Below are 24,852 nucleotides of genomic sequence, written 5' to 3'. Positions count from 1 at the left end.
TTAGAGACGATGTGTCAATTTAAGTTAATTTATTGTTTAATTAATTAAATACCTAAATGAAATATTGAAGCACAACTTAATTACTACACCCCATTTTATATCATCCAATGAAGCTTAAGAGCTAAAATTTACGAGTAGATTTTGATCGCTGCTGGGAAGACAACTTCATTACAAGACTTTGTAATGTTATAGCAGAGCAGCTAAGCTAAGCAGCCTTTATTAAGGACATAATTATTAAAAAAGTTAATTTTAACTTTTATTTAATAAGACAACGTTCCATATTCAATAACCAAACAAAGCTTCCTTACGAGTAAGGTAAAGGACATTTTTCATTTAGCTTGGGCAAAGAGAATAGATAGTATAGAGGGCTATTGCCAAAGTAAATTTTGTAGTCACGGTACATTTACTGCCATCTATCGACACACGATTAAAACTTAAAATAAAATTGAAAATGTAATAAATTAATCAATATATATTTACGGATAAATGATTTTTAATTTTTATTGTTCCATATTGACCCATGTTCTTTCACTGATATGTGTTATAATAATTTTCTGTCTCATTTACAGAGGGTTCTATTAATAGAAGTGAAAATAGAGTATATTTCAGTTATAGAGGTGGTTAATAAGGTATTTAGTAATTATCTTTACAAATAAATAAGGTAAAATAATCCTTGTCCCTAAATATTTTTTTAATCTGTTTAAATATTTATTTATATTTATTTTGAATGATTCTCCAAAGGATAGATACTTCAAAAATTAAATTAAATTTGATACGGACTTCATTGCGTAAATTTAATAAATAAATAAATTATTTATTCGTGTTACTTATCAAAATATCAGCTTTCGTCTCGATAGTTTTAACTACTTACATAAATTAACTAAATCAAACTTGAAGTTGTTTAGACAAAATTAGGCAAATGCGGAATTTGTGGATAGACTAAGAGTTAGTAAGAATACGGAAATTGTTCAATGAAATCCAAGTTAGAGAGGTCATAGATTGACGTTATCTCAGACACAGAAGTCAATTCCCTATAAAATTCTAAAAAACAATTAGGAAAATGTAATCTTATAAATATGGTCTCAGTAAAAGAGGTAAAATACACTCTCTGTCTCAATTATAGAGGTAAATGTGACTATAAAATCACAACAACGATCCCAGTTATAGAGGTTCGTTTTATCTCAGTAACAGAGGTAATTAATTCAGTGCTAAAGTGTCGGGACCGCACCATGAGTCCCAGCTATATAGAGGTTTCTCACTTATCCAGGTCCCACTTAACCAGGTTTCACTGTATATATATATCTCTGACTTGGGTAAAGTGAAAGATGTCATTTAGTTATCGTGTGTTCATTTTCCTCGGACTTGTCTGTCCTACATCTAATTAGCTCAAGCAACACGCAAGGGCGAATGACAACAAAATGACATCATTTAGATATCATTTTGATGGGAAACGTTTGAATTGGTCTCAGTGACAAAGTCTTTGACGTCTACGTTATAGAGATACATACCCACGTCTGAAACGTCGGTAAATAATATAAAATTTCCATATCCGGTTCTATTAATGACGAACAACGCAATTACCCATCCATTAACCCAATTCCTGAAAATTGGCACAAGAAAACCGCTTCTGCTTCGCTGCCCGCATTAAGAGCACTCTCGGGGCGTTTCACAAATCATATATCAAGACAAATTTTAAATGTATTTCTGGAATAATTTATTATTCGTTTAGTAATGTAATATTAACCTAGGTGAAAGTAAATATTTAGCCTCGGACGTCACCAAGTTTTCATGCCAAGTGCTACCTACGTCACAAGTTTGCTCAATGTTAGCGTGTTTCATGTGGTCAGAGTCTAGGGTGAGGGTCGTCACAAATCATTAAAACGATGACCACGACCACTAAGACAAGAGTAAAACAACAAAGAAGAAGAAGATTAACTGGAGAATGTTTTAAAATAAAAGGGACATTTAACCAGTGACCCGCATGAAATGTCTGACTCCAGCCTGCAACTATTAACAAGCCACAAAGCATCGCATTGTCGGTCCGATAAGAGCGCGGGTAACTTTTAAAAGCCGGGAGATGCTGAACTTTCCCCGGGAACTCGGCATAATTTAGTTAGGACCGACAATAGATACGCGAATGCACATTCTTGTTCCTGGAGTTGCAGCGTGCAACTTTATGTTGGATGTAATTTTTAACCCAGTTAGCTGGGAACATGAATGGAATCTGCATTTGTATGCGCTGGAAGTGTAATCGTAATACAAACGAACAGTTCGATTTGAGTAGCCATACGTCAGGATTCTCCTGACATGTCAGGATTTTAGTAGTTTGTCAGGATTGCTGATTTGGTGACCATCAGGGTTTATTAAGAAACGTCATCGTCAGAGCGGAAGTTAGCACAATTGATAAATGTTCGGGTTGGCTAGAGAGAAAGCAAGAGTTAACTATAGCTACAACACGCGCGTACGTTATTACACGTTATTGCACGCGTTAAGAGGTTACGCAGTGGTGCACAGAAAACTTTTTTAGACGTCTTGTATGCTAGGCTGTAGCCTGTAGGCTAGAGTATCTTTTTTACACTTTGCGTATTAAATATATGTATTGGTTTGCATTACTTTTGCAGCCTTGTAACTTCTTGTACTTAAACAAGTTTTTATAATAACAAGTATAACTATGTACATATATTTAATCTGAGAAGACTGGTTTTTGCCAGGAAATATTCTAAGTATAATAAATTCAATATAACAACTATTCTCATATCAATATAACCTAAATAATCAAGTTTCACTTCAGCACTTATTCCACGCATTCCCACAATTTCCGACACAACCTTTGACCTTTGCCCTGCCGTGATAATTCTAATTTCAAATGGCACATGAAGCGATAACTCCGACTGAGGACAAATGTCACGCGGCGGATGTGGCCCGCATCTCGCCTGTAACGACCACTCGCCCCGGGAGAAACTCATCAAACAGGCGAAACCAGAATATTCACGCAATCCATTACCGCTTTTATTCGATGCCGGAACAACTCTATGAGTTATCACGCAGCATTGGATATTGGAAAAAGAGAACGTTTCAACCGGATGGCGTTGTGGTAAGTTAGGCATAAGAGTGTATATTTATTTGTCGTCGAGATGGATATGTTTTATTAATTAGCGACCCGCGCCCTCTCTCGGTTCGCTTCTCTCGTTAATTTGCGACATTACTTCCTCTCCGCTAAATTTTCATTAATTATTTGCATTAATATCATGACGAGGATATATTTGGGGTGTAATGTGCCGCTGCTATTTGTAGCTGTCAGCGGCGGCCTGGAGCCCGATTCTGACTGACAAAACTTGTTACGGTTTTGATATTGTTTTGAGACAACCTTGAAGGTCACTCACGTTGATTGGTACTTGCAAAATGAAGTGAAAGTCACGTGTGAGATGCTCGTCAATCACTAAGACGATCGTCAAGATCGTATCAAAACCAGTTCAAACCCGTATCAAGTTATTATATCCGAAGCGGGCTCCGGGAGTCGCGAGACTCGCGACACTCGCCGGAACCGCAACACTGTGAAGCCCAATTACTGGTTGTTGTATTTAATTAGTTGCAGAGTGTGATTGTTATCAAAATGAGCGGTTTCGCTATAATACATATGTACCTAGGTACATTCTGGTCTGGTACATGTAGATTGAGCAAATACTGACATACAATTTGCATGTCACTGCGTGACAAGGTAGCTTGGCTCACTTAACTATGATGTTCATTTCACATCCTATGTGTACCCTAACATTGCAAATACATAAATAACTTATGACTTACGTATGAGGTGGGTCCTCAATTACTCATCATAGTCATCTCATGCAGCGCCAGTTAAGCCACCCCTGGACAAAAACTATAATTATGCTTTTATTTTTATTTATTTTTTGCTTTTTTTATTGGTTTTTGGTCTGGCCTAGTGGGTAGTGACCCTGCCTATGAAGCCGATGGTCCCGGGTTCGAATCCTGGTAAGGGCATTTATTTGTATGATGATACAGATATTTGTTCCTGAGTCATGGTTGTTTTCTATGTATTTAAGTATTTGGGTCAAACAGATCACTGTGTTACGTTCTTTCCTGTGGACATACAGAAAGTTAAGGGCTATAAAGGTTAATTTTCTTATTTAACCCTAACTCACGTAAAAAGGTCCTCCTTTTATTTACAGAACTATGATAAAATCATTACTTACATGCCCACAAGCTGTTAACTATTGCCCACAGGAGAGAAAACTAGCGTGTTCGCGCGAACTGTACGTTTTTCTCTCCTGTGGGCAATAGTTAACAGCTTGTGAGCATGTAAGTAATGATTTTATCATAGTTCTGTAAATAAAAGGAGGACCTTTTTACGTGGGTTAGGGTTAAATAAGAAAATTAACCTTTATAGCCCTTAACTTTGTGTATGTCCACAGGAAAGAACGTAACACAGTGATCTGTTTGACCCATTTATATATTATATATATCGTTGTCTGAGTACCCACAACACAAGCCTTCTTGAGCTTACTGTGGGGCTTAGTCAATTTGTGTAAAAATGTCCTATAATATTTATTTATTTATTTTATTTTATATCCAAAAAGTGGATCACATCGCATTCCCAAACTATGGATATGCCAATAGTTTTAGATTCTGAGTCTGAAGTAACTGTCCTATTGCCATTTTAGCGTGTTATTTGCAAGCTATTTGTCATGTTTGCAATTTTGATTTGGCGACCAAATTCAGTGCACGATATCCGGGTTCGTTTTCACCCTCACACATATTTTTCTCCGTAAAGGCTCTGTTTGTTTACACATTATTTAGTGTAGGTCTGTTTGCTCGCACAGAACACTACACGCAAGTAGTAAATGATTGGATGAACTAATCATAATCAATGTGTAAACAGGCCCTTACGTAATAGATGGACTACCTTTTAACCGCCAGCAATTTTTGATCGAGCGTACTCGTGTCGCCACCGACAGTAATTGTACCACGCAGGGTAAGGTTGGCATAGTTACGGGAGTTATAAATGTACTGTAAAAACCAAATCAGATCTTTGTCTTATTTATCAGACTGTGGCGAAATGAGCTGGATATGTAATGTCTTATATATCAGACTCTGGCGGTTAAAGGGTTAAGCAACAAGTAGGTAACGATAACTTATAAAGAGTCATATCTTAGGTTTTTAGATCTAGGTATCCTTTCGCCTGACACTTTCTGCTATTTTGCTGATAACGGACAGTTACCAGCAACCCTGACCTCCCCTGACCTGACCTGACCTAAGTAGACCTGATCTGACCTGAGTAGACCTGACTGCTGCTATATTTCTTAAATAAAGTATACATTTGGCTGTCCCTCTAGACTTCTAGTGGTGATAATGATAACCCCCCTTATACCTTTTTTAATTTTCTATTGAGTGAATCGTCGTCTCACGATCTCTCAGCCTATGCTATAAATAATCATAATCAGCTTCTCCCGATATCACCTAAGATATCACCTATTAGTGTAGGTACATGTGTATGTATAACCAAGCGAGTTCCATTAAATAATAAACACGCTAGGCTAAACAGCCGTGTGAAGTGTTATCGTAATGTAATGATGTCTTTAGTCGGTCATATTGTAGTATCGTCTGAGCAAAATTAACATTCGGTTGTAATGGTTATATCAAAGCTGATTATTATAAATGCGAAAGTAACTCTGTTTGTCTATCTGTCCCCTTGTATGTTACCTCGTTACCCTTAAACAGTGAACCGATTTAGATGAAAGGTGTGTAAATTGTCCCAGGCCCGGGGCAGACAGACGAATTTGCGGGCAGAAGCTATAAGCTACTATTTTCCTACCAATCCTACCAATTTTCATCTAAAACCGTCCAGCGGTTTAAGCGTGAAGAGGTAACAGACAGACAGGGTTAGGTACTCTCGCGTTTATAATATTAGTACCTAGGCACTGGCATACAGCGAATTCTTTACTCTCTCTAAAACTGACAAGATTGCAAAAGTAGTTAGGTACCTATTTATCTACATATTTGTCTTTAATCTCTACCGAACTAGTAATACTATTACTTTTTGTAAAAAATTGTATTTTTTTGCAAAACAAATGGAGCGCACAAGTGCGTCGTTTAATTCCAGGCCTGTATTAGCGCGTACCTAGTCCTTATCCGCGCGCGGAATACAAAGCGGCTCATCACGCGCGGCGCGGCGCGCGGAGTGACGGCACGTGACGCGTGACGCCCGCGGGACGGGCGCGTGCCTGCCACACAGCGAGAATAAAAAACTAACGTACTAGATAAGGACTAGGACATTACGGAAAATGTGTTGGTAATGGGCATATTCGAAGTACCTACGATGACTGCAGTGTAAGATTGGATTGTAAGGAATGTTATGAGCATACGTTATACGCGTAATTATATAAAGTCCATCCTTTGCCCTTTACAGGAGTTAAACCTTTAACTTGATGTGTAATGTTTTCATGTTAGTGTATTTTCCTCGCATTGTTGTAGTCAATTTTGTGTTTCACACAGTCGCAAAGTTTGTTTAACCCACGTGTTTTAAAAGTTGAAACCGTCGTAACGCTTCAGACTCTGCTACACAAAGCTCACACGTGGTTCAACTTTAGAATCTTTCGCTTGAGTATCCATATTAGCACAAGGGTTTAAATATTAACTTTGCCCCCTTATAAAACAAATTATTGTTCCCTATTTGTAAAATATTGAAAGTTTATGCATTCCGTCGGTCTTTCTCCTGTCACCGGAGTCCTCAGCGTCTTGATATCGGCACAAAGGAGCGCTGTGGGACGCTCGTTACGGCCGTAAATGCCGTTAGTGGGACTCTCTCAGACGTAAAACCTAAGTGTTATTGCAATACCTCACCAAGCACGAGTCGCTAACAAAGTGTCTCATAAGAATGTTCAATCTCCTGTGTAACCTCGATATTTTGTTTTCGAATTTAAATGCTGTCTAAATTAGAAAAGTTAAAATCATCATTTTAGTTTTGGTCCTTTATAAAAGGCATGTGGACCTGGGCCCAGTTTTATAAAGTTACAAGTTACAAGTTTACAGGCGTTTACTGGCAACACTTGCTCCGTTTTTTACAATTTGCGTTTTATAAAAGTACTGTGTTACAATTTTACAAGTTACAGGTACAAGTGCCTGTAGCTCAACCATAGATGAAAATACGGGAGTTTTATAGTTTTAAACTCATAATCGAACAAGCGTTTTATAAAAATATTGTAAATTACAAGTGTAGATTGGTACACTTGTATAGCCCGCTCCACACTCGTGCGCGAATCGCGGCGCGAAGCCGCGAACGCGAGTCTGGAGTCGATTTCGCATATCAGCGAACTAGACTCCACACTCGCGTTCGCGGCTTCGCCCGCGATTCACGCGCATAGTCTGGAGGGCGCTTAACAAAAACTTACATACGTCTTGAGTCCTGTAACAGCACAACAGCAGTTACTTGTAGACTCGTTTTCTGAGAGATTTTAAACTTTACTCTTTATTGTTAAGCACCAACGCCAACGATTGTGCCAGGGCATGCATACTTTTCCATGCACTGACCTTATTAGTTTTTGTTAATGTATCTGTAATATATAGTAAATAGGAAATAAAGGGACAATATGTTTGATACTGATTTTATTGACGATTCGTTTTATTTTATCTACTTGGAAATGGAAAGGGATTATTCCCGATATATTTTGTCGTTGATTTATTAGCATTCGTCTCTTTATTTAAGTATTATAGTGCATTCACATTATGGTAAAGTGTACTATTCATAATTTTCGATACACAGCGTATTTATCTTTGAGCCGCTACCGAAACGATACATGTAAAAATGTGAAAGAGTACTTATTTACATGTTATTTTCTTATTAGGTAAATATTTCATGAAATCTAACTTAATCTGAATCTGAAAACGGCCCAAAAAGTATATCCTTGGCATGGATCGCCGCTCTCCCACTCGATTTTTCCTTCATTTCTGGCCATTTTTCCAGTAATTAATATTTTACAGCAAACAAAAACACATCATTTAGTAGAGCACCGAGTATCTATGACAGACGTTTTTTTTTAAATAGTGATGTCCTTCACACCTGTAGATTTCACATGTAATCGAGATTGACCGTGGTTCTTTACAACTGTAATAATTTATGTGTATTTATAAAACACCTGTAGCCGTTCACAGTGCATTACAGGTGCCTGTAGCCTGTACTCTTGTAACCTGTAACTTGTAATTTTATAAAACTGGGCCCTGGATACTGGATAGCATTATGTACCTACACAAAACAGATAGTCGCTTACGAAATTCAATTAAATGACTTGACCGTCACTGGAAGATTTATATTACATTTGAGAAAATATCTATATCCGAATTTGGTTTACATTGTTAATATATTAAGCCAAGCTTTAGATCTAAAAGAGACTTCGATAATCCAATGATTCGAGGAAGATCATAAGAAACTGGGGCGTGATGAGGGCTTCGCTTCAATACATTAGGATGTACTCTTATCATAAGCAAAATGATAGTAGGTACCTAACTATATGTAGTTCTAGTGAAGTACTTTCAAATACAGTTGGACTACTTAAATATATGGCGCTGTTCCCAATATTCCCAAGTTTCCCAACTCTAGTTATACTGGTTCCGGAGAAATGTATTCGTCTGTGATGCGAATATTCGAGCTGCAAGAGAAGGCGCGGCAAAGACACACGCAGTCCTAGTCGTAGTTAGTAGATGTAGCCGTAATTTAAGACGCGTAGAAGCGGAGTTGAAGTGCAAGAATTGCATGTTTCCCATTACCAGTAGTTGGTATGAGCACACAGTGTTTCCCATTTTGCTATACACAACAGTAAAACTGAATTATGTTTCGATTTTTAGTGTTCCGTACAAAACTTTGTTTACGGAACACTTATGGGATCACTTCGGTCTTGCAAATCAGTTAAATACGTTTTTCTCAGAGACCGTTTGACATAGATACCTAAAATTTGGAACAGTTATAGCAATTACCACCACTCATATTGTAAATAAGTCAAAACTGCTTATTTCTTATTAAAGGGGGAAATTTAGTTGGTTGAGAGGGGTAGGCTGAAACTTTTTTCATTTGTAAGAATCGTGTGGGGTACCATTAGAAAGCTTGCAAAAAATTGAGTCGATGGACTGATTTTGACTTAATTTTAGACTGCAATAGTTTCGTCAAAAAATGCATTTAAAGTTGCAAGTTTTCATACAAAAATTTTCACCTCTGTCCTGGCGATTTTCGCGAAAACTATAGCTAACAGGCAGCTGACCAGTCAATACCCAACTTAAAGAAGCATGGAGACGGCGGGAAAATTATCAGCTTAACTTTATCTTTATTAGTTTTTCAACTGCAGCTTGACCTTTGGTTGCTTAGGGCTAGCTAACTGATGCTTACACTGGTCAATTCATATTAGGCGAGAAACATCCTTAGTTAAAACTTTAGCATTGAAATTTATGACTTATGTCTTTGACACAAAGTTTAATTCTGCTTGCTTATTTTTGTGGGATATTTAATTTTATCTCAATAGCCTACTATAAGTATGAGAGAGATCTACAAAATACGACCTTATTATATAGCAAATAAGTTTCAATTTCGAACGGGCTTTCCAACCAATGGACTAGGCATCTCAAAAATCTGAAAAATTCAAATTAAGAATTCCGTTCTTGACTGTCGTTGTGTTTTTTTTTTTCCACAATAGGACACATAGAGTTAGTAAGGCGTATAGAGATAATAAAGTCATTTAATATTTATGAACAGCTTTGGCCTCATGTATAGATTTTATTGAGAGTATCTGATTCGTCGAAACAATATACACAATATTCCTTTTCATTAAGTACCGTTACATTTCTGTATTAATTGTATAATTATAATATCTATTAATTATATTCAGTACTTATGTATATTTTTGAACGGATCGGTGAGCAACAAGATTCAGGGCTATAACCGCGAAAATAGAAGTTCGCAAATTGCGAGCATTTTTCTCTGTCACTCTAATTACGCCTTCATTGGAGTAAAAGAGAAAGATCCCCGCAAATTGCGAATTTCGGTTTTCGCGGTAGCCTCTCAGTCCTGTTACGAGAAAATAATTTTGGAAGACATTAATAGTATATGACAGTTAAATATCACAGTTTTTAGAAACAAAGGTAAAATTGACGAAATATTTAAAGTAAGCCGATCTGGTTTTTTAGCAGTTCTAAATAATATTAAAGTCTATATATATGGCATAGAACTAGAAACAAAATCAAATAAAAAATAATAATGAGTTCTAAATTCAAATTGACACACACATCACATTCATTCACATTTAAGGTATTATAGGCCAAGCGCGCACTACGATATTAATTTTTGCGACACGATTTTAGAATCGCGCTGTAATATATTGCAGAAAATTCACTGCGCGCACTGCGATGAAAAAGTCGACGATTTGTTCACTCTCAACGTGGATTTCGTACCAGTCGCTTATCATGAAACGTGTCTTTAATATGAGATTGCTGTATGACTTTGAGCATTATTTATAACACAAAGGTGATCCCCGTCTATTTCCATAATTAAATGGTCAACATCTAGCGTCTCATTTTGAGACTCCATTGGAGATGCAGGTGCCGAGATGTTGGGGTTTGGAGAGCGAAATGCCGACTGAGGTCCGGCCGGGGTGCGATTTTATTATCATAGTGCGCGCGGGGCCATACAACTCCGCATGCTGCAATTCACTTTGCGACAATCGCGTCGCGAACAATCGCGGAAAAATGTGACAAATCACAATTTTAAAATCGCTGCGATTTTTTTGTCGCATATGCGCGCACTAACAGGCGCTGTTGGCCTAGCGGTGAGAGCGTTCGACTTTCAATCTGGAGGTCGCGGGTTCAAACCCCGGCTCGTACCAATGAATTTTTCGGAACTTATGTACGAAATATCATTTGATATTTACCAGTCGCTTTTCGGTGAAGGAAAACATCGTGAGGAAACCGGACTAATCCCAATAAGGCCTAGTTTACCCTCTGGGTTGGAAGGTCAGATGACAGTCGCTTTCGTAAAAACTAGTGCCTACGTCAAATCATGGGATTAGTTGTCAAGCGGACCCCAGGCTCTCATAAGCCGTGGCGAAATGCCGGGATAACGCGAGGAAGAAGAAGATGCGCGCACTAACATATAAACACATACGTTGCATTTCTGCGACAAAATTATCGCAAGACAAAAAATCGTGGTGCGCGCTTGGCCTTACTCTAAATTATTATAATACATCAAGCATTCGCGAGATGCTCGACTTCGGTATTCAAACACAAAGCAATAGTACAGTCGGCGTCAAAGATATGTTTACACTTTTGGACCTTACTTCTTTGTAATAAGGCGAAAAGTGTAAACATATATTTGACGTCGACTGTACAAGAATCTAACTAAATGCAAAGGCCGAAGGAGCGATTCGAAGATCCGAAGCGTCCGACAGACGCGCGCCTCCCGTAACTTTTCCAAGTATTTTTAAGTACAAGTGTCTAAGTCGCAAGATCCAAAGGCTGAAGTCGCATTGGGCCGAAAGCCCGAAGCATCCAGGAGGTCAGTTCTAAACACAGGTAATTAATACAAGTGTCTAAATGCGAAGGCCGGAGGCCGAGCTCCGCGTAGGGCCGAAGGCCCGAAGCCTGCAAGATGTCAGTGGTTAAACACAGAACTGACAGCCTGGACGCTTCGGGCCTTCGGCCCTACGCGGAGCTTGGCCTTCGGCCTTCGCATTTAGATACTTATACTATTGTTCTGTGTTTAAGTACTAACATCCTGGACGCTTCGGGCCGAATAATGGACGTGGAACCAGTAATGGGACAAAAAAACATAATTCCTCTAAAATAAGTATCTAAACGTAGTTTATAAACACTGGCTGTATATTATCACAAATAAGAGTCCTAGGGCTGTTTCAGTTTGAAGTTTTATTAAATTTGGTTGTTTTTTAAGAAATTGGCGTCAACCTAAAAGTTGTCGTGTCACTGAAAAAAAAAACCACTACGAATTCTTAACAACTTCGCTAAGAGAGGTGAGTTAATTTATAAAATTGTAATTAATTAATACTTGATGAAAACTAAAATGTGTTTTGTTAATTGCATTTACCATGAGATAAGGTATAACAACACACTATGTTGTGACTCCACAGATGTAAAAAAATAGTGGTATTTGGCCCAATCCCATTATAGGAGCTGTAAAACTGCGTACCTCCTATGATGGGACAAATGACAGAATGATGCTTGCTATGCCATAATTTCATGTTTAAACAATACAGAAATAAAATGTAGTTAAGAAATATGTCAATCAGGAGGTATTCTCGGACTTCGGATAAATTAATATCGTTTTCCCAAACTTTTATTTAACTTGCCCTGTTAGTTAGTGTGGGTCCAATCTTGGTAGCTGAATTTGAGCCACTTTCCGATTTCCGATTCAGTTGAAATTTTGTGTAAGTACGTAATTAAGTATGCAAATCGGATGATAATGCAATATTATGATAACATGGACCTGATCTGATGATGGAGACAGGAGGTGGCCATGGGAACTTTATCGCATTAAACCCTAACTAATTGTGTTAGGGTATATTAGAATTGTCTCGATGGATCTAATACAATAATAATTGGCTGTGTAAAGAAAAATACATTCAGCGATAAAAGCTTATACCAAAAATTGTTTTATTTTGCCGTAATTTATTCCCCATTTCAATATTTTATACTGATAGAGCAATGTCCATTATAGGGGGCCCATTACTGGATCCACGCGTCCATTACCGGGGGCCCATTACTGGAACTTTAGTGTCCATGACTGGAGAAAAAAAGCATAGTTTTAATTTGTTAAATATGTGGAAACTAATTGCTGTATCTTTGATACAACACGCCTAAAACATGAAAGACGGATAGAATTTTCATCTTTTAACACGCTAAGCGGTAGACCATTTACATGTATAAGGGAAATATCATAAATACTCCAGATTTTCTCTTAAATGTCCCATGACTGGTGCTGTTACTATACTATTGTTTTGTGTGTGTAGTTGAATACGGTATCCTAAAAACAGGCAAACAACCTCTGTAAAATGTAACGATGCGAGCGGTACGGCTACCATCAGTTTGGCATTGACATAAACGCTACCGTGGGCGTGAACATAATTTACTTTCTATGCATCTCGCTCGTACTGACATATTAGTGCGAAAGAGATATACCTATAGGAAGTAAATTACGTTCACGATATCGTTTATGTCAATGCCAAACTGATGGTAGCCGTACGGAACACTAAATGCCTCGAGCTATCTCGGACTTGGCCAAATTATTATTCATCATAATCGCTAGCACTTTCGATCCAGACCTTTGTAGTCCTTTTTAGGGTTCCGTACCCAAAGGGTAAAACGGGACCCTATTACTAAGACTTCGCTGTCCGTCCGTCCGTCCGTCCATCCGTCCGTCCATCCGTCCGTCCATCCGTCCGTCCATCCGTCCGTCCATCCGTCCGTCCATCCGTCCGTCCATCCGTCCGTCCGTCCGTCCGTCCGTCCGTCTGTCACCAGGCTGTATCTCACGAACCGTGATAGCTAGACAGTTGATATTTTCACAGATGATGTATTTCTGTTGCCGCTATAACAACAAATAGTAAAAACAGAATAAAATAAAGATTTAAATGGGGCTCCCATACAACAAACGTGATTTTTGACCAAAGTTAAGCAACGTCGGGAGTGGTCAGTACTTGGATGGGTGACCGTTTTTTTTTTTTGCATTATGGTACGGAACCCTTCGTGCGCGAGTCCGACTCGCACTTGTTTAGTTTTTAACCTTAAAAGGACAAAAATTTCTTCCATGGTTTCGGTTGATTTAAAGGGATATTTGTGACGTCCCACGGAACCTTTAACCGCCATAAGGTAGGTACTTACTTTTAGTAGCAGTAGTAGTAGTAAACTCTTTACTGTACAAAAAGACATATTAAAAATAACATACAATTAGCTTATTAGCAAGAAGTATAAAGGCGAACTTATCCCTTTGAGGGATCACTTTTACCAGTGGAACGTCACATTTAACTACAATGGCTAATATTCAAAACAGCGGAGTTGAGTTAAATTAAATAAAAACTGTAATACGATAATTTACATTAAAATAAACAGCATTGCGCTATAAAAACCACGAAACAAACATTTACTTAGAGCACTGATTTAAACTTTCACGATTATTAAACATTATCAAACTGCACAACGGGACTTAATCGCGTATTTAAGTTTTAAGATTTACCTCCGACGTTTCGAGGACGGCGTTGTCCCCGTGGTCTTATCTTAAAACTTAAATACGCGATTAAGTCCCGTTGTGCAGTTTGATAATATTTACTTAGAGCACCGAAACACTTACCTATTTACCATCAAGACGTTGAAGATCAGACCGTCTAGCATGAGTTGCATTCTCGAACACGAGTTCTCGCGCTAGAATGCAACTCATGCTAGCAAGTCTCGATTGTAACCATTTGCGATAATACTACGTTAGTTAATGTATCCAGCCTGAGAACGTTTTCACAATATCCGATCCAATATCGGATGTCGGATACTATCACAAAGAAACAAAATATAAACAGTGCCTTTTATAAAAGGCAAGCTTTAATGCAAAGCTAAAATAACTTAATACCATGGGGGGCAGCGGTCCTTGTCCAAGGCTCATCCGACATCCGATATCGGATCAAATAATAATAACGCACTCAGGTTAATGCAGATGGCTGCAGGAGGTTAATATTATTGCAGATGACTGCACCACAAAATGATCCGCACGTCTCCTGTAAATTGAAAAAAGCTTACAATTATTTTGAAGTCTTCGCTCAGTAGGTATTCCGCTGCTAACTCTAAACTTCTATCCTTTCACCGGATACTTATCTGCTATAAGGAACAGAGAAATCATTCCTTTCTCTGTCCCTCTTAGCAGAAAGTGTCCTGAAAAAGGATAGATGTTCTCCGAGTTCAGAGTTGTAGCTTTTCATCGTCGTCTCTTGCGCGCAGCAGCAGGAACACAAGAAGGTTATACTCGGCGGAGGCGCCGCGCGCAAGCTTCAGCGTGCCTTCCAGCTGCTCGCGCCGCGCGTCCGCCTCGCGCAGGCGCTCCAGCGACGTGCCCAGAAACGTACGGAGCTGATGGACAAGAGATGAAGGGTCTCACTATCACGGGTTTTACCGTGCTACTTTTTGCCTGTCCCTTTTACAAAGTATTCGGCAAAAGGATAGGTGCAGTAATCCGTATAGATTTAAAGAGAGAGCCTCTCTTCATAAGTATATAGGCAAAACGAGCCTAGGACCGCCTTTTTTTAGTCCAGGGCAAGGGGACCTTATCGGGTCAACACATCTCTATATTTCGCAACCCTAAAATACTAAATGTTTTTCTACGTTTATGTCTGACCTTGGCTAAAACCATTGTGATGTAGATGGGGATCTTAATTAATCTCCTAATGAAAGATGTTTATGCAAAATATGTGAGCAGCGACTCAACTTGGTCGCGGGCGAGCGAACTTCGAGATATCTTTCCCCAATTTAGCGACGCACCTAAAGGTCCAACTTACAAATTGCTTCGTCAAACTTCTTGCCAAATAATTTACCCCCGTTGGCGAAGTTAGAGTTCACAAATGCCTCCGCGGAAAGTTATGACATCCCTACTTGCCGCCAGGGTCGTTAGGGCCACATCTACATTTTAAAGAGAGGGAGGCTCCTTTACCTTCAGTATCCTTCTCTCCATTAGTTTTCTGTGTATCCACTCGAAAAGGTAAACAGTGATGCCGATGATGATCATTATAATATGTGGTAAAAGATCTGCAGATTTATAATACGATTGAAAAAATTCAATCGTGGAGGAATTCTCCGGTGATCCGACATCTAGGTTAAGTGCGCCGTTCTCTCTTACGGCAATAACATCTTTTAATGATTTGTTTGGTAGAATGTAGGAAGTTGGCACAGACAGCAACACGAACGCCGCCGACAGCACCCACAACGCGCTGCTACTGCAAGGCAGGCAGTGCAGCGCCATCGAGTCCGCTGCTCAGCAGGCTGCCTGACAAAGTCAGCGATAACTCGACCGTGAAGCAAACATAAATTATCTTGGTATACTTTAAAATATAATTTATTATTATTTAGGTCAAAATTTATCTGGTTGTCGTTATAAAATAGTGACAAGATTTTTTCCTCTCCGGTTTGAGAAGTAACATGACAGCGTCATAACGAAAGAACCGTGAAACGAAACGTAGACGTTGACTCGCGCGTTCGAAGAGACTACACTGTAACTTGCGGTTTCAAAAGAAACTTGAACAACTTATATGAAATAAAAAAAAATCGAGCTGTCAAATGTGTGTCACTGTCACTTTGTCACTGGGGTTTGAGGAAAGACGGAAGCGTCAAATTACAAAGGATATTCAAAACTTTCAATTTTCTTTTTTATCTAAAAAACTACTGGGCCGAACGGAACTCAAAAAAACGTAAGTACAAATTGTTATTTCCCTAGCTTACTTATTATTTAAAACAGCACTTTTGGTATCGTCCGTAACTAGAGCTTTATTTACAAGTAGTTTCGCGGTCGCCTCATTAATTCAGTTACGTCGCAAATATTCTCACGGTATTTCCTCGTTCCTCAGGGTCACCTGTCATGGGCCGCGCGACACAAAGGAGCGCCAGCTGAGTCGACGCAATGAAGAAGGTGGTGCTGTTTAAGGGCGCGTCGGAGGAGTACGAGCGCGCCTTCCGCGAGCACAACTATGAGGCGATCTTCGTAGAGCCTCTACAGTTCACGTGCGTGAACCTGGAGGCGCTGGGCACGGCGCTGCGCGGCGAGTACGCGGGGCTGGTGCTCACGAGCGCGCGCGCGGCCGAGGCGGTGGCGCGCTGCTGGGACCCCGCGCGCTTCGTGGCCTGGAGCGCGCGCCGCGTCTACACCGTCGGCGACGCCACCGCGCACAAGATCAAGCTCCTGCTCGGCCTCGACGCCCGAGGCGCCACTGCCGGCAATGCTGAGAACCTCGCCAAGATCATTGTGAAAGAAAATGCGAGCTCTAGCAAATTCTTGTTCCCCTGCGGAAATTTACGATCTGAAACCCTCCCGACCATCCTTCAATCTAAAGGTATTTTGGTAGACTCACTAACTGTTTATGAGACTAAGGAGAATGAAAATTTAAAAGCAGATTTGATGGAGCTGGATGGGTCTGCACATGACCCGTGCTGTATGGTGTTCTTCAGCCCTTCGGGCTGTGAGTACATCCACCGGCAGCTGCAGACGTTCAGCAACCGGCTGACCGACCTGCCATACTTTGCCATTGGGAACTCCACTGCACATAAGATTGAGAACTTGGGCGTAGAGATTGCGGGAGTGGCGGAAAAGCCCCGCGCCGAGAGTATGATAGAGTCCGTACACAAGTATTTTGCTGCAAGTACTAGTAGTTAGTGGCACTATTAGTAAACAAACAAGTAGTGACCATTCACCCTGTAACATGTTGGCTGCCCACCATACTACACCAACAGTATTCCTGTGCTCCCAGGTTTTGATCCCACTGGTGATGCTCATGTCATGGCAATAAACATGTTAATGGTCCAGATTAAAAAATACCTGATTTAAGCCTCATTGCCTCTTTAAAGTCCTAAAAATTCAGCCTAAGAAAAAATATGATGTTATATCTAAGTGTGACCTATAAAGGGTTAAATGTTCTTACTTCTTTTGGACATAACTAGAAAAGTGCAATATAAAGGTAAATATGTATATAAAAGACTGATATATATAATCTGGTGGCCATATAACAGCTTTCAAATTTGCATTTTTGTGAAAGGGGTATCCAATTTGAATTAAAAATAGAACACAGTAATTATAGTGAAAAAACTCAAATATTACAGGCCATAAATTGTACATTAAATGAAATATGATAGCTCTTATGAATAAAGTATTTCCAGTTCAATTATTTAGAAATCATAAGCATTAGGTGTTGGTATTGTTATATTTTTTTATTGTTTGTTATAATTCTTACACATGTATGTACAAATTTTTCATAGAAAAATATTAAAAGTGGTAACAGTAATTTGGTATTCACTTCACCCACATTGCTATTCTAGTGACAGAGGACTCACCCGATTGTGCAATACTATGTACTGTGCACTGTTGCTTCACACAAGCTGGCACTGTTGCAATAGTTCCCTACAATAATTTAGCGTATGCGCTATCTCCAGGTCCAGTGAAGTTTGTTGATAATGATTATATACACTTAAGAAGCCTACTAGAGGTACCAATTACTTAATTATATACTAGGTAATACGTAGAAGAGTTTGTTTCACTGGGTACACATTTTGTAAGTATTAAAATCACTTTATAAAAGTTCAAACTGCCGTCGTCGCGTGTCGGGCATCTCATACGAGTATGTAATTAGCGCGTTCCTTTGCAACTTACGGCTCCTGCCACTGAACTCGTGATCTGACAGACATAGACGTTCTGTGGGGGCTCGCTGCTCGCAGGCGGAATACGGTATCTTACACGCGGCCGATGTGTGCCGCCTGTCAGACATCGACGTCCTGTGGAGGCTCGCGACGCGGCTCCCACGCGGGCCCGCGCGCCGCGTCCCATCGTCGCGTCACCGCCGCGTATGTGACCACGGCACCACCGACGACTAGGGCCGCGTTGCACGCTGCTAGCGGCTGGAAAGCAACGATATATTTTAGATTATCCTACTTACAATTAAATACCTACGTAAAAAAAACCGGCCAAGTGTGAGTCGGACTCGCCCACGAAGGGTTCCGTACCGTACCATTATTACGCAAATGATTACGTTTGTTGTATGGGAGCCCCACTAAAAGTAAAACTAAATCAAAACTTGCTTCAGTAGCCTATATATTTATCTACCTATCGCCAGCAAGCAAGGGGCTCGACTAAAACGCTTCGAAGCTCGCAAAGTATACCGAAACTCACAGCATGCACATAGCTGGCGAAGCCGCGCAGCTCGCACAGCGTGACGCTGAGCGCGCCGTTCAGCACCAGCAGCGCGCCGAGGACCGAGCTGCCCACCACATCCTGTAACGACATACCTAAGTCGATCACTATCAACCATAGGCGTCCCCTCTTGAAGTACCTAATATACCATGTACTTTGCCTAATTCACAGAAAACGCCGCCTTGCGAGGAGACAATATTCCTCGGAGAGAAACGTCTACACAAACCGAGTTGCCGTTATCTACCAAATTTTTAAGAAGGCACGCTGATTATTGAGCTTTTAGCAGCCTACCGTAGGTAGTGTAGGTACCTACTTACTCTTCCGTCTGCCATACTCACGGAGTAGAGCCACACTTGCGGCGCGTACAGTGGCGCGCCGAGTACCGTCGCCGTCAGCTGCACAGCCAACAGTCCCGCAGTGATGAAGGCCACGCTAGCGCCGCCCGCCGCCAGCCCCATCGCGCCCGCGCAGCCCCCGCCCGCCAGGAACAGCACGGCTGAACACAGACAGCCCAGCTGAAATACAGGCAAGATTTTTAGGGACATCTTTTCAGAATTATTTTTTGTTGATTATCTTATCAGATCGAACCAGAAAGCTACGTAGGTATAGGTATAGTTTGCTCAACTTTGCTGCACTAAATCTGTGTGGAAAATCACACATTGAATTTGTAAAGCTCCACCGATGGCCAGTGGAAATATAGGTAACTACGAGTTTGTATTGGGTAGGTACTTAATTAGTGAAAAGTGACGGTCTCATACTGCTTGACAATTGACATGTTATCATATCTTAGGAGTGTCTGTGCCTATTCAAAACTTTAAAACGAGTCCTCTAGTTTCTGACTTCGTTTTGATTCCTCAAACTTCTTCCTTTTGGAGGGCAAAGTGAAAAATGAGTGATCAATGATCATAGTTGTCTCTATCACAATCACTACGCTGAATATTTGAATGGAACATCAAAATCAGCACTAGGTACCTACTTTATTATTCAGCAAGTGCTACTCGAGTACCTACCTAATATAGGCATCACTACGATGTCAAGAATAGCATCGATGCCGACCTTGGTAACACTAGGGGAGAGTTTTGCAGCATATATAATAATTATGATGGTCTTATCGTTATCTTCTCTAGATGTAAGTGAAGTACCTACTTATAATTTAATAATCGCGAACGATAATCAAAACCTACCAAATTATAGAAATAAAGGCAATGATTAACGCTAATTAGCCACAGGCTATTTATATACCTATTAGAATTGAAAATAGAACATTTCCACATGGAACCTGTATTTTTCAGATAGACTAGCTAGAACATTATAGAATTGACCATGTAGCTAATTCTTCAGTCTACTACCATAAGGACTATACACATCATGCACTGACGTTACTGGCATATTTGATTGTTTTAGGTAGGCTCATAAATTGTAATACTTAGTAGTTAAACATTTTGTTGAAATCAACGATTTGTTTGTTTGTGTGTAGTGTAGTGTAACCTAGTAGATTGTGGTGTATGTCACAAGGGAGCAAGAAGACATAGAGTTCAGAAAGAGAAGAGTTAATTGTGGAATGTAGGGAGCCCGTTAGGTACATTCTATGACTCTTTCCGCGCATATAGTTACGGCGTGAGCGTACATTTAATCCTGACCATAGTGTAAATAAATAATTTTGCTACCATGTGTCACACTGCTTTTCACATCTTCGATGATGAAATTGTTGTTTCATACCGTAGCAACTACACAGGGTTATCACATGCGCGTTGCTGGCCCTGTACCCTCATATAAATTGTCATACAGTACGGCGGTTACGGCAGTACGGTACTTACGATAGCGATCAGCTTCATAATCCCCTCGGGAGAACTCAGGTAGTCGCTGTCGGAGTAATACTTCCGCAGCACTTCCGACTCCGTGGCTACTGCCATCTTGAATATCAATACAGTTACAAACAGTACACACGGGTACTTAATTTACTTAAGTCAAATAAAACCATCAACACTAAAAAGAGGAATAGTCAATTCCTTTTTTTCACCACAATTGGTCACTTAATATTTCCTTCTACATAACATATACCTATAAATACTTAAATATTTACTTAAGTGAAAAGGAGAAAATATATTAGTAGTATACCTATATAAGTTTTCCACTTAAAGATTGAAGTTTAAAAATGATAATTTACACAGTTCCTCGCGAGTAGGTAATCGGCCTCCTTGTGATTTAATTGTCGGTAAACCTTTTCACCTTTACACTTTGAGAATAATAACCAATATGAGTATTAAATATTATAATAGGTAAAGATTAATATTTTCGAGTGGAAAGAAGTTTTTGTCAATGAACAGTACGGCTACCACCAGTTTTGAGATTGACAGATACGCTCGCGTCTATGTAAATTACTTTCTATACATCTCTTTTGCACTAATAAGCGAGTACGAGCGAGATGTATAGAAAGTAAGTTACTTAGACGCGAGCGTATCTGTCAATGTCAAAACTGGTGGTAGTGGTTCAGGAGCGGGTGTGCGTAAGCGACGCGGACGCGTTTATGCGGCTTTAGAACCACTCACACTTATTGTATTCATTCAGTATTGATAACGAAAGGATATAATACAGATAGGTACTTAGTCGTGATTTGTTTTGATAAGTACCATCGTCCATACTGTTGACGATTTGTGGTGCTTATTAACAAACATAATATGCGGTCCACTGAGGATCGTTAAGAAAGTTGGTGTTATTAGGTACACAACAGGACAAGCATGATGTAATGAGATATCCTACTATAGACCTTGGCTGCTCGAGAGGGTAATACTCGTATTGTTACAAATTCACTAGTTGTTTAGTTTTAGTTCAAACCAGTGACAGGTTTACAGAAAGGACTGACAATTCTCCATAGCTGCATCCGTCATTAACCTCGTCAACGATCAGTTAACAGAAGCCATTTAAGTTTAAAAAACCGGGCAAGTGCGAGTCGGACTCACGCACGAAGGGTTCCATACCATAACGCAAAAAATGGCGATGTTGTTATGCGGCAACAGAAATACATCATCTGTGAAAATTTCAACTTGTTTATTAATTAGCTATAATATCATGAGTGGTGACAGACAGACGGACGGACAGATGGACAGACGGACAGCGGAGTCTTAGTAATAGGGTCCCGTTTTTACCATTTGGGTACGGAACCCTAAAAAAATCGGGAGTTTACGTGAAGCTCGCAGATGTCTAAGTATGTAGGTAACAAAACAATCAGTAACATCGTCCATGCCGTTCACTGACAAATCGTACACCTTATTACGACGGCATAAGAACCACCGCTGGTCAGTAAAGTTACTGGTACGGTATGTGCGTGTCGACTCCCATTAACCCGGTCAGGACGGCTCAGGATACGTGTCTACTATATTAGTAACATATTATACTTGTAACATCAAAGTAACGCTATTAAATTTACTTCCGGAAATGATGTCCTACCGGGACAACTTTGAGTTTAAGTTTAGCAAAAAGATTGTGTTTTGCAAGACTTAACCGAATGACTTATTTTCTACCTTCTGGTCCGTGAGCATAGCACTAAAAATAATTGCAATAAATTAGTATTCATTTGTAAATGTCGCTAAAATAACGCTATGCTAGTTATATGCAGCTGTAACGGAAAATATTAAATTATTAAAAAAAAGATAATTTATTTGTTAGGAATGTGGTTCGTGTTAGCACAAAAGGATTAGTCTCGATTTCCGATAACGGGTCCGGTTCCACATTCCAACAACCTAACGGATTGGCATTACCGCATTACATTACGCTTATCGCAATAATATCTCAGCGAATCTAAACAATGTGCTGTGATTTTATGATTAGATCTATTAGAGGATAAATAGAAGAAAACCTAGCTATCGCTTATCTAGCTAACATACTAGCTCTGATATCATCGCCCACATTGTTGGTTAACTGTACATTGGTGGACCTTATGCATACTGTAATAAGGTCTACCGATAGGAGTGTTGCTGTTTGTACATAATATTACCCGTATTTATTATCAATTGCAATCATGTAACCCCATTTTTAAACAAATGCAACATGCTTAAAATGCTACACCGACGTAAAGCTTCATCTGGCAAGTCTTCTTTTTGAGTTTGTATTGGGTAGGTACTTAATTAGTGAAAAGTGACGGTCTCATACTGCTTGACAATTGACATGTTATCATATCTTAGGAGTGTCTGTGCCTATTCAAAACTTTAAAACGAGTCCTCTAGTTTCTGACTTCGTTTTGATTCCTCAAACTTCTTCCTTTTGGAGGGCAAAGTGAAAAATGAGTGATCAATGATCATAGTTGTCTCTATCACAATCACTACGCTGAATATTTGAATGGAACATCAAAATCAGCACTAGGTACCTACTTTATTATTCAGCAAGTGCTACTCGAGTACCTACCTAATATAGGCATCACTACGATGTCAAGAATAGCATCGATGCCGACCTTGGTAACACTAGGGGAGAGTTTTGCAGCATATATAATAATTATGATGGTCTTATCGTTATCTTCTCTAGATGTAAGTGAAGTACCTACTTATAATTTAATAATCGCGAACGATAATCAAAACCTACCAAATTATAGAAATAAAGGCAATGATTAACGCTAATTAGCCACAGGCTATTTATATACCTATTAGAATTGAAAATAGAACATTTCCACATGGAACCTGTATTTTTCAGATAGACTAGCTAGAACATTATAGAATTGACCATGTAGCTAATTCTTCAGTCTACTACCATAAGGACTATACACATCATGCACTGACGTTACTGGCATATTTGATTGTTTTAGGTAGGCTCATAAATTGTAATACTTAGTAGTTAAACATTTTGTTGAAATCAACGATTTGTTTGTTTGTGTGTAGTGTAGTGTAACCTAGTAGATTGTGGTGTATGTCACAAGGGAGCAAGAAGACATAGAGTTCAGAAAGAGAAGAGTTAATTGTGGAATGTAGGGAGCCCGTTAGGTACATTCTATGACTCTTTCCGCGCATATAGTTACGGCGTGAGCGTACATTTAATCCTGACCATAGTGTAAATAAATAATTTTGCTACCATGTGTCACACTGCTTTTCACATCTTCGATGATGAAATTGTTGTTTCATACCGTAGCAACTACACAGGGTTATCACATGCGCGTTGCTGGCCCTGTACCCTCATATAAATTGTCATACAGTACGGCGGTTACGGCAGTACGGTACTTACGATAGCGATCAGCTTCATAATCCCCTCGGGAGAACTCAGGTAGTCGCTGTCGGAGTAATACTTCCGCAGCACTTCCGACTCCGTGGCTACTGCCATCTTGAATATCAATACAGTTACAAACAGTACACACGGGTACTTAATTTACTTAAGTCAAATAAAACCATCAACACTAAAAAGAGGAATAGTCAATTCCTTTTTTTCACCACAATTGGTCACTTAATATTTCCTTCTACATAACATATACCTATAAATACTTAAATATTTACTTAAGTGAAAAGGAGAAAATATATTAGTAGTATACCTATATAAGTTTTCCACTTAAAGATTGAAGTTTAAAAATGATAATTTACACAGTTCCTCGCGAGTAGGTAATCGGCCTCCTTGTGATTTAATTGTCGGTAAACCTTTTCACCTTTACACTTTGAGAATAATAACCAATATGAGTATTAAATATTATAATAGGTAAAGATTAATATTTTCGAGTGGAAAGAAGTTTTTGTCAATGAACAGGAGCGGGTGTGCGTAAGCGACGCGGACGCGTTTATGCGGCTTTAGAACCACTCACACTTATTGTATTCATTCAGTATTGATAACGAAAGGATATAATACAGATAGGTACTTAGTCGTGATTTGTTTTGATAAGTACCATCGTCCATACTGTTGACGATTTGTGGTGCTTATTAACAAACATAATATGCGGTCCACTGAGG

At 39.4% G+C, this 24,852-nt stretch overlaps 4 protein-coding genes across 4 annotated transcripts in view; 2 read left to right on the top strand and 2 right to left on the bottom strand.

Annotated features, from left to right (window-relative positions):
• LOC134672088 (uncharacterized) overlaps positions 1-24,852 on the top strand; it is a 179,921-nt gene that overhangs the window by 100,009 nt on the left and 55,060 nt on the right. The window lies entirely within an intron of this gene.
• LOC134671664 (uncharacterized) lies at positions 14,084-16,114 on the bottom strand. The gene is made up of 2 exons (XM_063529492.1): positions 15,695-16,114; positions 14,084-15,117 (listed from the first exon to the last, which is right to left on the bottom strand). Exons 1-2 carry the CDS (start codon positions 16,001-16,003, stop codon positions 14,950-14,952), a joined length of 477 nt encoding a protein of 158 aa, XP_063385562.1. The 5' UTR covers positions 16,004-16,114; the 3' UTR covers positions 14,084-14,949.
• LOC134672057 (uroporphyrinogen-III synthase-like) lies at positions 16,342-18,019 on the top strand. Its single transcript, XM_063529955.1, has 2 exons — positions 16,342-16,448; positions 16,605-18,019. The coding sequence occupies exon 2, from the start codon at positions 16,658-16,660 to the stop codon at positions 17,405-17,407; it is 750 nt and encodes a 249-aa protein (XP_063386025.1). The 5' UTR covers positions 16,342-16,448; positions 16,605-16,657; the 3' UTR covers positions 17,408-18,019.
• Positions 17,938-21,238, bottom strand: LOC134672058 (uncharacterized). The gene is made up of 5 exons (XM_063529957.1): positions 21,053-21,238; positions 20,752-20,995; positions 19,273-19,449; positions 18,914-19,015; positions 17,938-18,642 (listed from the first exon to the last, which is right to left on the bottom strand). The coding sequence occupies exons 2-5, from the start codon at positions 20,845-20,847 to the stop codon at positions 18,505-18,507; spliced, it is 513 nt and encodes a 170-aa protein (XP_063386027.1). The 5' UTR covers positions 20,848-20,995; positions 21,053-21,238; the 3' UTR covers positions 17,938-18,504.

The sequence above is a fragment of the Cydia fagiglandana genome, chromosome 16, assembly GCF_963556715.1.
Source record: "Cydia fagiglandana chromosome 16, ilCydFagi1.1, whole genome shotgun sequence".
NCBI lineage: Eukaryota > Metazoa > Arthropoda > Insecta > Lepidoptera > Tortricidae > Cydia > Cydia fagiglandana.
The sequence above is the reverse complement of the archived record's forward strand: the minus strand, read 5'-3'. Positions and strand labels throughout refer to the sequence as shown.